The 17,494-nt window shown below is 43.7% G+C and overlaps 1 protein-coding gene across 1 annotated transcript; it reads left to right on the top strand.

Annotated features, from left to right (window-relative positions):
• The first annotated feature begins 2,576 nt into the window (after window positions 1-2,576).
• lratd1 (LRAT domain containing 1) lies at window positions 2,577-4,564 on the top strand. Its single transcript, XM_070884378.1, has 2 exons — window positions 2,577-2,650; window positions 3,043-4,564. Exon 2 carries the CDS (start codon window positions 3,086-3,088, stop codon window positions 3,890-3,892), a length of 807 nt encoding a protein of 268 aa, XP_070740479.1. The 5' UTR covers window positions 2,577-2,650; window positions 3,043-3,085; the 3' UTR covers window positions 3,893-4,564.
• Window positions 4,565-17,494: the final 12,930 nt, after the last annotated feature.

Raw genomic sequence — 17,494 nt, 5'->3', positions numbered from 1 at the left:
CCTCCTATTTCTCATCTACATGTTGCCACTTGGCGATATCATCCGAAAACACAGCATCAGTCTCCACATGTGCGCTGATGACACCCAGCTCTACCTCACTACCACTTCTCTCAACCCCTCCTTGGTCTCTAAATTGTCAGATTGCTTTTCCGACTTCCAGTTCTGGATGAGCAGAAATTTTCTCCAATTGAAAATTGGGAAGACTGAAGACATTGTTTTCAGTTGCCGCCACAAACTCCATTCCCTAGCCACTGACTCCATCCCTCTTCCAAACATCTGTCTGAGGACCAGACTGTTCGCAACCTTGGTGTCATATTTGACCCTGAAATGAGCTTTCAACCACATATCAGCAACATAACTAAGATTGTCTATTTCCACCTCTGTAACATCGCCCATCTCCACCCTTGCCTCAGCTCATCTGCTGCTGAAGCCCTCATCCATGTCTTTGTTCTCTCTATGCTTGACTATTCCAATGCACTCCTGGCTGGCTTCCTATATTCTACCCTATGTAAACTGGAAGTGATCCAAAACTTGGCTGTCCATGGCCTAACTCTCACCAAGTCCCGCTCACCCATCACCCTGTGCTCACTGACCTACATTGGCTCAGGTTAAGCATCGCCTCGATTTCAAAATTCTCATCCTTATTTATAAATCCCTCCAATGGCTTTGCCCCTCCCCATCTCTAATCTCCTTCAGCCCTACAACCCTCCTGAGATGTCTGCGCTCCTCTAATTCTGCCCTCTTGAAAATCCCTGATTATAATTGCTCAACCATTGGTGGCCATGCCTTCTGTTGCCTCAACCCAAAGCTCTGGAATCCCCTGCCTAAACATCTCTGCCTCTCTTTCCTCCTTTAAGACGCTCCTTAAAACCTACCTCTTCGACCAAGCTTTTGGTCACTTGCCCTAATTTGTCCTTATGTGGCTGGGTGTCAAATTCATAATCTCATAATACTCCTGTGAAGCACCTTGGGACGTTTCACTACGTTAAAGGCACCTTATAAATACAAATTGTTGTTGTATCTCCCCCATTTTCTTGTCTTTTATCGTGTATGGTCTTTCTTTTCTACTGTGCTTTTCACGATCTTAGCTATTTGTATGTTCCTCTTTTATCTTAACATTACCCCAAGAACTATTTTTTTTATACCATCTTACTTTTCGATTAAAGCAGTTTGTAGATCGTTCAGGGTATTAGGTTCCTCTCCTGATTGGCAAATCTGTTATCTTCTCATCCTTTTTTGTCCACTCTTACATCCTACAAAGGAAGTGCCTTTCATCCAAAGTGCTGAAGTATCTTTTCTCTTTACAGATGCTAACTGACCTGTTGCGTACATCAGCATTTCCTGTTTCAGTTTTGAGATTTCCACTTTTTTCTGATTGTTTCTTTTTTGGCATATTTTTGTCACCTCGGGAATAAACTTTGCATTTATTGTCGCCGAAAGGCGTAGGTTTTTATTTTGAGTGATTTGATTGATTCAGTTTCAGACAGGAAGTACGCGCAGCGCTCTTGTTTTTTATATTAGAGATGTCAGTTACCTTTTTATATATTGTAGCTTAGTCTAGTAGTTGAGGGTGAATATCATTAATGCTACTTTTGGTATTTGGAAAGCCTTATAGTGCCGCTGTATTCTGATTGCTTTCAGCTTCACGGCACCAGCCAAAACGCAGTTGGTCCATAAATACGCGTTTCCCCTTTAAGGGTTTAGTTAAAAAGTAGTCAAAATAATAGTGACATTCATTTAATAATTTAATTCCTTAATTATTAAATTCGATCGCCTAATTCGCTTTCTTTGTATTAGACTTGCTAATGAGCTGAATTTGCCTTTAAGGAAATACATTCAGAATGTATCTCGTAGCACTTCCGTGCTGAGAAAACAAGGCACTTTTACACAGCTAGAATTTTTTTTGAATAGCTAGCGACCTGTGAGACTGACTTCGGGTGTTATTTTATAGACTGATACAATTCGAGAGCAAAGCATCCGTGCGGCGTTGGGATTTACTCTCGTCACTGCGAAGTTTGTGCAGGGTTTAACTGCAGACATACGAATATTACGGTAACATGTCCCTCCATCGCGCCGTCTCTTTTGTTAATGAGCAATCCGATGGGAGTAATACAGATTGAACATTGATGCACTTCGATAAGTAATTTGTCAGGATGCTCCTGTTGCATTCTGCAATCAAAAATGCACAGCAATTCGATCCCCTGTGGTTCGACACAATCAATGAATCTGTAGGACGAAAGGTGACGCGGCGGGACACCCTGAAACGATGCTTTTGAGAGAGAGGAAAAGTTGATTCGGTAATTATGTTTGTACACCGATGAGAAGGGGCAGTTTTACGTAGCGGATTGCTGTGCGGTCACGGTCCTTCGGTCGGGAGCGGGATTGCCGGCTCGTTTGATTGACGGGCACCGGCGGCACAGTCGGCGCTCCCAGCGGGAGTGGGGATCCGAGGAGGCAGCGAATGAGCGGCGGCCGGGGGCGGGCTGAGGGGGCCGGGGGGGGGGGCGGCAGCGGGCAGCGGCTGCCACATGTGGCCGGCAGAAGTGGGCTGGCTGTCCTCACCCCGAGCAGCGCGCATGGAGGAGCGCTGAGAGGCGCGCCGACATCGCCAGGTACAGCCGCACTTCCCGGGGCTGGCGGTGGGCGCCAGGTGAGTTCAGGCGGGGCTGCTCCACCAGGCAGGCGAGCGGGGGAGGGAAGGAAAGGAGCGCTTGTACTCAATGCACAGACTTTAACCGAGCCTTGTTCCAGAGCGGGGAGTTTTGCAGTAGTTGGGGGAGCGAGTCACTCAGTTCACTTTGTCCCAGGTGAAATCTGCCTTGAGACTGCAAACCCAGTGGGCAGGTTGACTTTGTTGTTAACGGAGAGGATAGACATTTAAAAGTGGTGTGTCTTTCCTCACACCAGGAGGGTGAAGTAAATGGGTGCACTTTATCCCCCGAGTTATGCCGGAGAGTTTGTTCTGTGGGAAATAATCAGAGATGAGGGGACGCGATGACAAGAGCTACATTTTGTGTGCGTGTGTCTCTGCTTGCTTTGCAGGTACATTTGCCGTGCGTCCTGTGTCTGTCCGCATGTGTCATTGATGGGAAATCAAATCGATCGGATCACCCATCTGAATTACAGCGAGCTGCCCACGGGCGACCCCTCCGGGATCGAGAAGGACGAGCTGCGGGTGGGGGTCGCCTACTTTTTCTCGGACGAGGAGGATGAGCTGGACGAGCGCGGGCAGCCCGAGCGGCTGTGGCGGGAGCCGAGCCCCCAGCAGCAGCAGCAGCGGGGCGGCACGGCGGCGCTGGGCGACCTGGAGTACTCGGCCTTCTGCCGCCAAGAGTGCATCTTCTCCAAGCTGGCCGGCAACCAGGACCTGAGCGTCTACTCGGTCAGCACCTTGCTGCCCCGCTGCCGGGCCGGCGACCTGCTGGAGCTGCCGGCCGGCGAGCAGCCGGCTCACTGGGCGGTGTACGTGGGCGGCAGCCAGGTCATCCACCTGCAGCGGCAGGAGATCCGCCAGGAGCGGCTGTCCGAGGTGAGCGGCGGCCGGCCGGCGCGCATCGTCAGCACCTGGTACCGCTACCGGGCGCTGCCGGCCGAGCTGGTGCTGCAGAACGCCCGCGGCCACGTCGGCCTGTCGGGCCGCGACATCTGCTGGACCAACTCGGAGAGCTTTGCCGCCTGGTGCCGCTTCGGCAAGCGGGAGTTCAAGGCGGGCGGCGAGGCGGCCGGCGGCGGCGGAGAGCGGCGCTACTTCCTCAAGCTGCACCTGTCCGACAGCCGGGTGCACACGCTGAACTTCCCCAGCCTGGAGGACCTGATCAGGGAAAAGCGCCGCCGAGACGCCAGCGGCACAGTGGGAGTGCTAAAGGAGCTGGCCATATTAAACCAGGAGTGATAGCCAGAGAGGGGGCGAGCTGCAACTTGTCCCGCCAGCTACTCCCCCACAAGGGAAGGGCTGCTGCACCCTGAGGATGGCAACTTTCCAGGCACCAGCTATGAATTGATGGTTACCTTCTCCAAAGACTTGTCCTCATTGCCGAAAGCTCTGAGAGGATTAAGGTGTGAACTTCAGCACGTACATTTTCTAACTGCCAGTTCCCAGTGTTCATTCTGTGTGCCATTTATCATGTGATGGTTTCAACTTGGATATTCCAAAATTCCAATCCAGAGCTGGTTTTTTGCCCTTTCGGACGGCCTCTGTCGAGGAATCCTCTCGTTCCTATTTTTTGTTTGAACAAATTTCTTGACGTTAAATCACCTTATTTGTGTGTGTGGGTGGATTGTATCCTCATTGCTGGAAATAGCAAACCAAAGTTTAGGGGTTTTCTACTTCCATGCTGATGTGGATATTCTTGAAGGATTCTTAAGGGGATGGAGTATACAATTCTCAGTTGTGTTCAAGAATACACTTCAAGAATAGTACTCAAATAACCTTGTGGAAATGGCATAAACATGCCAAATAAATGAGTGTTCTCAAGCCCTGGGGACTGTGTCACTCAGATCTCGTCATAGTTTTGTAAAGCACTTTGAATTGACAGCATTTCAGTGCCTGTGAGCCAGGCGCAGAGCAGCATTGGTCACAAGGAGCTTGTGCTGTGGATATCTCAGCCCTGCTCTCTTTCCAGTTTTCCATGTGAACACTGGTGAGTAATGCCATTTGGTTTGGTATATTAATGGGAAGATTTGGCTTGTGGGAATACTAGAGTAATTTTTTTGGGGAATATAATTACTGTACCAATGAGAAGACTCTGTGTGTGTGTGTGTGTGTGTGTGTGTTCCCTTTTATTTTCTGTTTCCTCCTGCATTTTCACATTGGCCTGGATTTTGCTGTGAGTGGTGAAGGGTCGATTTTTGCCATTCTCGCGTACAGTTGCCTTGAGACTTTTTGCAGGATTGTCAATGGAGATTTCTAGTTTTTGGTCGTTTAATCCAACTCAGCACACTCTACAGGCGATCTGTGGCATCTATAAGCAAGAAAGCAGCAGGGAGCCTCTTCAAACAGTCAGTGAAGAATCCTCACAGATATGCAGACTGCAAAATGGGAAGTAAGAAAACCAGGAAATATAAATGACATTTAAATCCTTATACAGGAAGATTGGGGCATACATATGAGATTAAGGGAGGGACACAAGAGAAAAACGATATAAGTTAAATTATTAAAAATCTGCAACATTAATTTTATTCTAAAGGAATGAGACGCCACACTTGTAAAATTAATTTTGCAAGGCCAGAGAGGTTATTCAGTGGTAATTATCACTTATTACGCCGTTTAAAAACTCAGTTACTCCTCCTGATTATACAAACCCTAACTGTTTTTCATCGTCTTTAGACTAGTGGGTAATTCACCTAAGTTCACACCATTACAGCGCTCTCTGCGCAGATTCCATGGGCGAAGACTGCAACAACGCACCCTGTGGAGGAGCAGCCGATCACTGACAGCCCCTTCTGAGTTTAACTGCGCATGTGTGGATGCCAGAAGTTGCTGTAATAATGGCGAGCACTGACGGCATCGCCGTTATTAGTACAGCAAAACCCGGGCCATTGTCTTTGCTTGGAAGCAATGTCTCCCATAAGCCCCGCTGCCTTCTACATGGCTTGCTTCCCCCACTGTGTGATCAAATTTTTGCACATCCGTGGTATCTCCAATGTGAGAGCTTGTGAGTGGCCTGCGCTGGCCTTTGTAGAGGCCTCGCAGCTTAACTGGAGCATTGCTTGGAAGGGCTTAGCATATCAAAATCTCTAAAGATCCTGTAAATACTGCTCTTGGTCAACTCGCCAGCGGTCAACTTTGGCCAGTTTTTGTCCCTCCTCAGATTGCTTGGTTAAGGCATTGGAGTGATGGGATTCGTAAGTTTAGAACTGAAAAGTTGTAAATGAATTTATTTTTATTTGGTTAATGGGATGGGCTAAATGAAACTACTTCCTTGTTTTCCATTAATTTTTATTTTCTGTTACAATTTCTTTGTTTTATAATAGGTGAAACTGCAATATTATTGGTGCTTTTCACCTGTCGTTTTGCTTCAGTGTACTGCTGGATTGTAATATCGCCGTAGACTGTTTGACGAGGCACTGCAGTATTCATGTATAACTGACACTGAGCCCAGCGCTGGTTGAAATAGTAACATGAACAACCCATGCACTGTGAAAGAGCAGACCTTCATATCTGCTCGCAGTTACAGACATTAGCAAGTGCACTAAATACTGAGTGCATACTTTCCTTTGCTCTGGATATTTTTATTATGCAAAATGACTTGACTAGAACTGTGATAAATTTGACATTCAAATACTAGCCAAGCACTAATAGAACCATCCTTCACTGTTTTCTGCACCGTCTGTTATTAAGCAGCATCACTGGCATGTCATCGGAACTATTGCTTTCCTCTCTCATTTGATTAAATCATTTGCCAAGGTGATCGAGCCAGAGCCCAATTTTTTACTGAACCACTGTCCCTTTCCGTGACACAAAGCAAAAATAAAATTAAAGTTACATTAAAGGCAACATTATCTTTCTGCCGGTGAAACTAATTTCATCGGAACATCGAAACAGGAGCAGGTATCTGACTATGACACCCAGTTCATTCCACCTGATTGTTCCCTACATTTTATATATTAGGACTGGAAAAGAAAATCAGGCAGCGTGTAAAACAGGTTGCCGATTCGCCAGCACCTGTCTTGCGCCGCCGCCCAAGACACATTTCTATCCCAAAGTAGCCACATCAGACCGCCATACGTTGTGTACATGTTAATATCAGCCAGAAATGTATTTTCTATCTTTTTGTAGTGAGTGCTAAAAAGATTAGCAGCTTAATCAATAACCCTTTCAACTGATCGAGGGCCTGATTCTAATCACCCCCCAATTGTCATAACGTAGACCAATTTTAAAGAACTGGAGGTTGACTAGAATCAAGCATAAAGGCACTTCTAGAATAATTCTCCTTCCAAGCAGATATTGGTGACTTTGTATTGTTCAGTTAAACAAAATTAAATTCCAATCACTGTTATTAGAATCGAGCCAGTACCAACTGATCTGTGATAAAGAAAACTGCCCGTGGGAGGTTACAAACACAAGACAAAAAATAAGATATTTCCCAGCTAAAACCCGTATTTTCCACTGATCCCAATAAAAAGATCATCAGTTAATCGAAAATGCTAGTTTTGGGCCACCTAATATTTTCTGTAAACAAATTTATTAAGTAACTAGAACCTGGTGACTTCATGTATTCATAACAAATTGCTGTTAGCTTGCACTGCTCTTCACAGACTGAGCACCTGCACAACCCAATTCTCTAAGCCATAACATTTCTACAGTTTAGTTAGAAAACATGGATGTCCAACTGTAGAAACCACACCACACCCATTTTCTACTATCTTTTCCCTGATGGGACATTGTAGCCATCAGCTTAGCAGTGGGACTGATCACAGATTGTATTGGTAGATTAAAGCATAAGCAAAGAACTGGTGGCCTACTGAGTTACTGGTCCACATACCATGCAATTATTTAAGCCAAATCATCTAGTTAGATCAAGACTCGCGAGATCAAGAATTGCGGTAAGTTTTCAATTGAAAAAATCACATGTCTCGCCAATAGTTGGCAAGGGTTGGCATCACTGCCAGAGTGTACTTACTCATTCAGCCATTATGATAGTGCCACGTCGACAAACCAGTTACATTTTTTTTAAATCTTTGGATATTTTGCAAGGTGAAGTGGCCAGCTGCAAATGCTTTAATCGGTTTGCTCCTGTACCTGACTGCAGTTCATCTTAGCTTTGGTAGATAACAGCACATAGATTCAGATTTGCATAGCTAGTGAAATAGAACTAAAATTCCAATTCTCTAACTGGGTTCATTATTTTTAATTAATCTTGTTTATACTCCTGGTTGGACACTGCAGAAAGCTCAGCATCTCCTAGAATCCACCTTTCATTATTTCGTATCCTGGCATGAACTGAGCAAAAGGAGTTTTGTATTGGAATTAAAAGACAGCACAACAAAAAAAAACACTGCATTTTCTGACAGCTGCTTCCTGCCTGCCTCACCATTATAACACAGGCATTTCCAACAGCTCTTTGACATGCAGGGACATGTACGGTGAATGTAGTATCCAGTCTAGCAGCGTAGGTGCCCCACGAGAGCACGTTAGACATAAAGGGGTATGACTTGGGCAATAGCACAAAATGGGAGAAAGCAAATCAGCCGCCTAATTTACACTCTGCCTGATTTTCGTTTTAACGTTGAAGTAATCGGGCGGCTTGTAAAACCGGCTGCCGAATCCCTATCACCCATTTCGAGCTACTGCCCATGATGAATTAACACCCCAGTGTCCACACCACTGAAATTAACAACAACAGCTTGCATTTATATAGCACCTTTTAACGTAGTAAAACGTCCCAAGGTGCTTCGTGGGAGTATCAAACAAAATTTGAGCCACGTAAGGAGATATTAGGACAGGAGGAAAGAGGATGACAGGTTTATGGAGGGAATTTCAGAGCTTGGTGCCCAGGCAGCTAAAGGAACGGCTGCCAATGGTTGAGCACTTAAAATTGGGAATGCGCAAGAGACCAGAATTGGAGGAGCGCAGATATCTGAGGCTGAAAGCACAGCATGAATTCAAGCACAAGATTCTCCAGCAGGAGTCTGTTTGTACTGGTTTAAAAAATAAATATTAATTTTCCATGTAGGCTGTTCCACAATGTATGACCTACACCTGATCAACTGTAAGACTTTCTGTTTAAAGACTAACCCCAACTCCCTAATCCCACATGTTCTGTAAGATATTATTATACATGATGTTTCAAGGATTTTGTTTTGTCAAATTCCAGCCAGTCTTACTCATAATATTAAGGAATAACAAAGAATGGAAAATATGTTTTTGTTTTTATATGGCTATCTGGTTTGCTTCTTTTCTACCTATATATAATTGATGGGCAGTTTCACACAATCGGTGGAAAGTTAAATGTGATTCCTGAGACACTGTGGAGTAGAAAGGAGATGCTTTCACAGAACAGGGCCCCAAAGCACCAGTTTCACGGTGCAGTCTCCCACGCCCCAAGGTTGCTGGCAGCCACCTAAATTAGCTGTTGGATCCCCTCTCAGAAATTAGACTGCTGTGAGTGGTGCAGGTTTTCCAGGCATGGATGTGGCTTAGTAAATGGCCACCCTCAAAAAGATTGTGTGCTCAGGAAGCAAGTCCAAAGCACTGCTGAGACTGCTGCTGACCCACAATCAGCATCTCTTTCTCAACCCCCCGGGGACCTACCCGAGGGTCACTGCTGGCAAAGCAAGTGGCCCTAAATTCACCTACTTCAAATAGGCGAGGTGCCAGCAGCTCACCTAAATTTATTGTAACGAGGCCCAAAAGCCCAGTTTTGAGCCAGCCTTGGGCCACGCAGTTGTGATGCGTGCCATCTGTTATGGACCCAAAAATGGGCCAGAACTAACTTCCAGTCCTACATGTATAAAAAGCTACAATATTTTAATATAATGTACTGAAAAGATCAGATTTGATGTTCAAAATGCTGAACACTCTAAATTTTGTTACGCCAAAGAAAAAAAGAATATCTTGTTTAATTCTTCCTGAATAAAGGTATTGAAAAATAAATAGTTGACTTATATCGAACGTGACGTCTGGTTCCAGTTTAGTGCACCAAGTTAATTAGATTCCAAGATAGAAGGTAGCTGGTTTATATATGTGAACATAAACCATAAGTAGCTAATACCTCACTTAGTGTAAAATCCACATCCGCACTGCCCGAAGCTGTTTGCCTTCCTAGGAACTGCTTATGGAACCAGAAGGAAAAAATAATTGCAATTTCCAAACCAGTTCCAAATGTATTTCAATTGAACATAATACAACTGCAATATTTTGCCGTTGCATTTTCTGCTTGGATAAGGCTTTTTATACCACCGAGTGGTGCATTGCCTGAAGTTTTTTGACTGGATGAGGAATAATGCTGAGATCAGGTATGTGTTTACCTAGATGCCACTATTCCAGATGTAAAATGTTGCTCCTTATATTTTTGGATCAGTAATCAACAGATTAACCATTTGAGAACCACAGTAACATTTCTGCATTTGTTTGGTGATGTCTTCTAGTGCAGCTTTAGTTGTACAGTGTCTTTTATACCTTGCATTGCCTAAGGAAGATGTGCATGTTTTGCGGGTTTCTAATTAAATGTCAGTGTTAACATTAGAAGGGACATTTCTGCACAAATCCTTGTTAGGGTGGTGCTGCTCATTATTTTTATTATTTCAAATTTCAAATTGGCAGAGGAAATAGATTAGAGCCCTGATTTTCCTGTCTCTCCATCGGTGCACCATCATAACCTAGATGGGCAGACCAAGGAAAATCGGAATGGTGATCTGATCCGCCAGCACCCTGCCACCCTTTGCTACTTCTGAGATTTCCTGCCAGGTGTGCCTCCAGGTGTATAATGCGTCTACCCAGGTATGTGAGGGTGTGTTGGCATAGGCCGCGGATGGCATTATGTGACATTTCCCATCGTTAGTGCACTATTGATGCTGGGCACCAAGACCGCTGCTGGTGTGTTCCATGCATCCGGAGTTACTGTGTGCTGCAGAGTAGGAGGAAGTAGAATCTAACCGGCTACTTTGACTAAGTCAAAGCAGAAATTTTAAAATCATCAAAGCTCTTTTCACTTTTTTTAACCTTCAGCTGGTACTATTCTCACAATGGAGTCTAAGACTAAGGGTCATATATATAGGATAGCCATGAGTAAATCCAATAAGGAAATCGGGAGACACTTCTTTACCCAGAGAATAGTTAGAATTTGGAACTTGCTACCACATGGGAGTAGTTGAGGCGAATAGCTTCGATGCATTTAAGGGGAAGCTAGATAAGTACACGAGGGAGACAGGAATAGAAGAATATATTGATGGGGTGAGATCAAGTGGAGTGGGAGGAGGCTCATGTGGAGTATTAACACCAACATAGCCCACTCTCTGTTGTAAATTGTATGTCATTTCATGTAACCATCTCCTTCCCCTACCATGGGAACATTAACAGGGTTGTGAATGGTCTAACTTAATTTTCTTCTTGATTTGTGATATTTTTTTTATCTGAAATGCGACCATTGATAAGTCACTTTAAATTGGAAAAAGCCTAAAATGTAATATTAAATTAGTCTGGTTGTAAAAGTGAGCTCTAATGGGAACTGTCATTACACAATGACAATAAGTAACAAATTTAGGTAGGAATCACTTGACATTTAATAAATGTGACCCTAAGTGGGATTTATCACAATTGACCTTAAGTGGGCTCTATGTATAATTAAAAATCGTGTCCCGACAAATTGCATTGTAGTGAGCCTCTAATAATGCATATGGTATCACGGTCAGTGATCAGTGTGGGGAAAAAAAATAACTTTTTATCCTTTCTGGATTAATCCTCCATCCCTGGCATTTTACTGACCTTGTCCGGCCTCTGTTCTCTCCCTGGCCTCTCCTTTCTCCCAGCCAGACCCACCCTGAATACGTGAGCTTTGGCTGCAACTTGACTCTGGATGCAGCCGTACTTCCCAATCCTGCTCTGCTCTGAAGGTAGTTGGACAGTGGATATTTTCTATGTTATAATCAACTTATATTCTTGGTGACTGAACTAAGGGTAGTTGTAATATCACTTTCAAGCTTGTAATTTTTAATATTAATCTGTTGGGTATTTGTATTAATTTATCACTGAAATAATTTTTTTATTCATTTATATAAAGAACAATATTCTGTCCATGGTGCTCCATAGATCTGACTGAGCAGAACTAACATTTGTGACTGTTAATGCATTTTCACTCACATGGTCAGCAGGCACCAGTGCACCATTGCCAGTCCATTATTGCTCTCCAACTAAGCCTCAGCCCCAGGCAGTTAATCCCTGTTTCATCTTGTGTCCAGACCTGAGCCTTGTACTCTGTTCTAGCTCAACTTTAAGGTGTCAGATAAATAGGAGACAGGAACAGAAGAATATGCTGATAGGGTGATATGAAGTAGAGTGGGAGGAGACTCGTGTAGAGCACAAACACCAACATAGCCCAGTCTCTGCGCAGATTGGGTGACCGCTTTGCGGATCATCTCTGTTCAGTCCGTAAGTGTGACCCTGAGCTTCTGGTCGCCTGTCACGTTAATTCTCCACTCCACTCCCACTCTGATATGTCTGTCCTTGGACTCATGCACTGTTTCAATGAAGCTCATTGCAAGCTCGAGGAACAGCACCTCATCTTTCATTTAGGCACTTTACAGCCATCTGGACTCAACATCGAGTTCAACAATTTCAGACCATAACCTCTGCCCATCTTTGGCTCCACCCCTCCATCTTACATTTTTTTTTCCTGTCTTTGTCTCCAATGGCAGTTGGTAATTATTCCACCATTTACACTTAATCTGGACTAACCTTTCTCTAACTGCTGCCATTACCATTTCAATTTGGCTCATCAACCCTTTTGTCTCTCTAATCTCTCCTGCCTGCCACCCTATCACAGACCTTTCCTTTTATTCTTCCCCTCCCCCTTTCAGTGCTCCTTAAGAATCTGTTTTTTTCGAACCTTTGGCAGTTCTGACGAAAGGTCATTGACCTGAAATGTTAACTCTGTGTTTCTACAGATGCTGCCTGACCCGCTGAGATTTCCAGCATTTTCTGTTTTTATTTAAGGTGTCAGCCTTGGCTCAGTGGCAGCACTCTTTCTCTTTCTCCCTCTCATTCTATTTCACTCTCTCTCTCTCTCCCTTCTCTGTCTATTATTCACTTCGTCCTCTCTTCTTCCGTCCTCCCTCCCCAATATTTTTCATGGAAATTAGATCATTTCTGCAGCAATCCATGATTTGGAGCCCAGTCTGCCCCAGGTCGCCATGATACATGAAAAGCAAGAGTTCGAGAGACATGCATAAAAAGGAAATGGATATACTGAGTGCCAAACATACTAAATGAAAAAGAGAAAGAAAGGTATACAGAGATAAAGCACAGAGAGATAGACACTTTTTTTTAAAAAAAAGATCTAAATTTGTGCTCAGTGTGCAGCATTCTCGCCTCTGAGTCAGAAGGTTGTGGGTTCAAGTCCCACTCCAGACTATTGAGCACAGAAATCTAGGCTGACGCTCCAGTGGAGTGCAATGTTGTAGGGTGCTGTCTTTTGAATGAGACATTAAACCAAGGCTCCGTCTGCTCTCAGGTGGGTGTAAAAGATTCCATGGCACTATTTTGAAGAGGAGCAGGGAAGTTATCCTTGGTGTTCTGATCAATATTTATCCCTCAATCAACATCACCAAATCAGATTATCTGGTCATTTGTCACATTGCTGTTTGTGGGAGCTTGTTGTGTGCAAATTGGCTGCCTTATTTTCTGCATTACAATAGTAACTACACTTCAAAAAGACTTTATTGGCTGTAAAGTGCTTTGGGATGTCCTGAGGCCTTGAAAGGTGCTGCAGAAATGCAAATCTTTTCTTTATCTACATGGGAGTTTGAGCTACTGCTAAATTTGTTGGGTCCCTTTTTTAGGCAGCAATAGAGGTCTCCTGAAATGAATGCAGGCCTTACATTGAAATGAGGCCACTGCTCATTTCAGACTCCTAAATTTATTTGCACTAATCGTAGTTTGTTTTTGTGCATTCTTCAACTGGCATTTCCATATCTTGAGGCACCTAACCAGTGTGTTTTTATATTTAAAATAAGTCCAAAAGCTTTGAAAATGTTTATTTTGTGGAGTGGGAATGCTCCTGGCTTGACAAAATAACTTTGGTCTGCCACCAGTCTGCCCTCACACCCCACACTTATCTCGGCGCGGGCCGAAGTTCATGAGACCTCGATATGCGAGCTGTGGCAGGGTTTCCCATTGGTGGTCAAAGCTTGCCTGATTTATTCTGTTGAGGCAGGCGGATGAATTTACTTCGGTCCTTGGGCCTCTCCGTTCAGGTGCACCATTGCTGCAGCCGTCAGAATCGCGCCCAATTTGAGGCATTAAGGAACTTGTGCAACCCACTGGCGATCAATTTGGATAGATTTTCCAATTGGTGAAGTTCAGCTATGAACACTTAAAGCTAAGATAAGTCGGTTAATGCCTACCTAAAAAAATTAGCACACAGAGGAATACAGTATGAGCATGAATTTCATTGATTGTAAAATGTATTCTTGTATTTGAAATATGTAACAATTAACAAAATCTTGATTCACCAAAGTAAATAAGGTTTCTGTGTCTTGGAATACCTTAATCTGCCTGCAGATAACCTCCCTTTTTTGATTTACAATATCCAAATGGACTTTTGCTTCTGTTTGTCTTCTTGGATACTTTAGATTTTAAGGTCAAAACCAGTGTTGATATTCCATGTAACCTTTGTCCAATTAAACAGTTGCAGAGTATAAATCACAAAGTTAAACTTTCATTATGATAACTTACACAATAGTTGTTGGGAACTATGTGGATGTTTCATTTGGATACAAAGGTTAGCCAAATGATTGTGGTTTACCCTTTGGCGTGATCAGTTACTTTTGAAATAGACTGTCCCTCTTCACTGCAGTGTTTTATCTGAATTTGTAAAATATTTCTCCACAGTGGAGAGCGTTTCAGAAACAAATTCCATTTGGTTTTGTATTCAGTTCTTAAAGGAGCAATGTTGTCTTGAAAAGCAATTGTTTTGAATCTCCCGGGAGAGGTGTATAATGGGCGGCTGAATCAATCGTCTGTTTTACACTATCGTCCAAAAATTACCCTGAGTGCGCGATAATTCTATTAAGTCCTATTACACCTATGACAATGAGAGAAAGATTATTGCAACATTTCTCTGTTATGGGTGATTGACAGTGCTTTGGCTTGAATTGAACTGTATAAAGCCAATGTGACAGCACTGTTTGGCAGATAAAAGATTTTTTAATTAAAGCCAATAGTCAACTCTCTTTGACAGATCATAAGATAAATACAGGTGAGGAAGGCCATTTAGCCTACTGCAGCTAATCCATCTTTACAGGAAAAAAAACCCCACAATCTCCCCATCATGTTATCCAGCTGTCTTAAATGACTCCAGGGTTTTTAACCTCCACTGCCCTTCCCCAAAACACATTCTAATTATCAGTCACTCATCACGTGGAAAAGCACTTCCTGATCTCCAGTTTGAACCTGTGTTCCTTCTCTCCTTTCATTGCATAAACTTCGAAGCAGTGTTCCAAATTTATCTTTTCAACACTGTAATACATTTTATAGTCTGTAGGGTCTTGCAGTTACCGCATTCTAAGGGTATAGCGTCAAAGTTTTACCAATCACACTTCATAATTCAAGCTTTTGACACTAGGGGAGCAATGTTTGGTCTCTTCAGCAGGAATGTGGCAATAGCCAGACTAATATCAAAATGGAAAACTTACCGCTGTCGTCACGCCCGCTCCCATTTTGTCCGGGCCTTGAAATAGGCAACCGAAGGTCCTGGCGGAAATAGGACTAAGAAGAAAGCTCGAATGGTAAATGTGCAGCACTACGCAGCCCTGCCTGCCACAAATTGGCCAAACCAGAATCCCTTAAAGGGATCTCTGGAAGCTGCTGGGAAAAAGAAACAGGGGTTGCACATTTTTTGGAATACTTCGGGGCCAGGATAATCATAATAGCTGGATCCCTGAAGAGAAGGCTAGGATTTAAAAAAAGTATTGAAATGTGGACCTCCTTATGAAGCAGGCTGCTGGGGGAACCACAAAGGTTTTTCCGGAAGGTGACTTGACACCCCTCCACAGCTGGCAAGTTGTGCTGGAACTTCCAGCTTGTGGGGGAAGCAGGGTGCCCATGTGGTGGTTTTGCCTGCCAGTGGGATGGTAGTCAACTTTGGTGAAGTCAGTGCTAGCACCCCAAGCATTCTTAAAATGTTACCAGTAGCTAGTTTTACACTATTTATAGTACATGTGTACGTCACCCTTTTTTTTCTTTCAACTTACAGTAGCTTAGACTTGCTTCCACTGTTCTGCCCAATTACAGATTTGATCTAACTCCTTTTGATGGCCAAAGGTTGCTTTTTGCTCCGAGGTTTGCAGAAAGTGTGGTTCAGACATGTTTTAAGTTTAGAAGTGGCACAGTGTCTATTAAAAGCATTCTTTCACATTGTATGAACTTGCACAGATTCCCTTCTGTGTCTTCTGTAACAGCTGTTTGGCTTAAGAGCTATTTTCAAACAAAATATATGTCCAGTACATTTTTGAGAATCAAACATGCAATTTATAAACTTAAGTTTAACTTTATGCTATGATGTGATGTTTACTCTCACATAATTAAGCATAACTCCATGAAGCCATTAACGCTATGTCTGGCATCAATCGAACTGATGTGCATTGGGTGCTGGCTCCCAATGCCCACTCTGCATTTAATGTACCTAGCATACCCCATTGTGGCTGGCCAGTGCACATAGCACGCTAGGTACCTTTTATATTAAAGCTGTAAATGTTCTGGTATTTAGGAAGCCTTTCCATAATGCAACTGAAGTGCCCGAGGAGCACTCTAGATGCACACTCCATATTTGGGATACATGCTAAGGGGAGGCCAGCATGAAAAATAAATTGATTAGCAGCAGTGTGACCCTCTATTTCCAGTAGACATTTCCTTGCAGTTCTTCGCAGGCAGCTGATGTGCAGTGTACTGTCTCCATGCCCTTGTGGCACACCCAGTGCATTAAATTATATAAATGTCTGTGTCACACTCTCTCTCTCTCGCTCTGCCCCCTTCCCCCCCCCCCTCTTGTTATTATACCTCTCTCTTGCACACTTGCAATTTTTCTCACCCCTCTTTTGGTAGGAAGAATATGGAGGGCACATACTGCTTGGTAATAAGGGTCTAAATGGGGTAGAGGAATAAATGAATCTAAGGTAATGATAGACAAATCACCAGAAATAGTGACACAGGTTAATAAAGCACGGGTTCATTTCCAGAGGGATAGAATTGAAAAGCAGAGACTTGTATGGAACCTTGGTTAGACCATACTTATAGTAGTATGAACAGTTCTGATCTCCATAGTATAAAAAAAGACATCGAGCCACCGGAGAGAAGGTGCAAAAACAATTTACTAGAATGATCCCAGAACCGAGAGTTACAACTGTCAGAAAAGGCTGAACAGACGGATTCTTTCCTCCTAAAAAAGAGAAGGCTGAGGGTGACCTGTTCGAGATCTTTAAGATTATGAAAGGGTTTGCTAGAGTATATGTAGAGATAATGGCCCTGAATTTGTGGTCAGTAGCGAAGTGAAGGCGTTCGCTACTGGCCCTGAAGTAGGCTCCGCACAAGGGTCTCCCAATCCCTGTGTCGAGAACTTTGGGTTTTCCGACATTCAATTCAATTCACTGGAACTTAATGGGGATCCCTTGTTTGAATTGCTGTGACATCAACAGGCTGTCTAAGCTGTCAATCAAAAGGCAGAATTGTCACAGAGAGCAAACAAGGAAGTGAGTAAGCCCGGAAAATTCTATGGCCTAGAAATTGGGTATCGCCCCGTTTGGGGGCAGTAACACTCGTGAGGCATGAGACTGCGCCAGG

Source organism: Pristiophorus japonicus, chromosome 7 (assembly GCF_044704955.1).
Source record: "Pristiophorus japonicus isolate sPriJap1 chromosome 7, sPriJap1.hap1, whole genome shotgun sequence".
Classification (NCBI taxonomy): Eukaryota; Metazoa; Chordata; class Chondrichthyes; family Pristiophoridae; genus Pristiophorus; species Pristiophorus japonicus.
The sequence above is the reverse complement of the archived record's forward strand: the minus strand, read 5'-3'. Positions and strand labels throughout refer to the sequence as shown.

Excerpts from the sequence above, each read along its gene's own strand:
- lratd1 (XM_070884378.1), top strand. The coding sequence starts at position 3,086 with ATGGGAAATCAAATCGATCGGATCACCCATCTGAATTACAGCGAGCTG.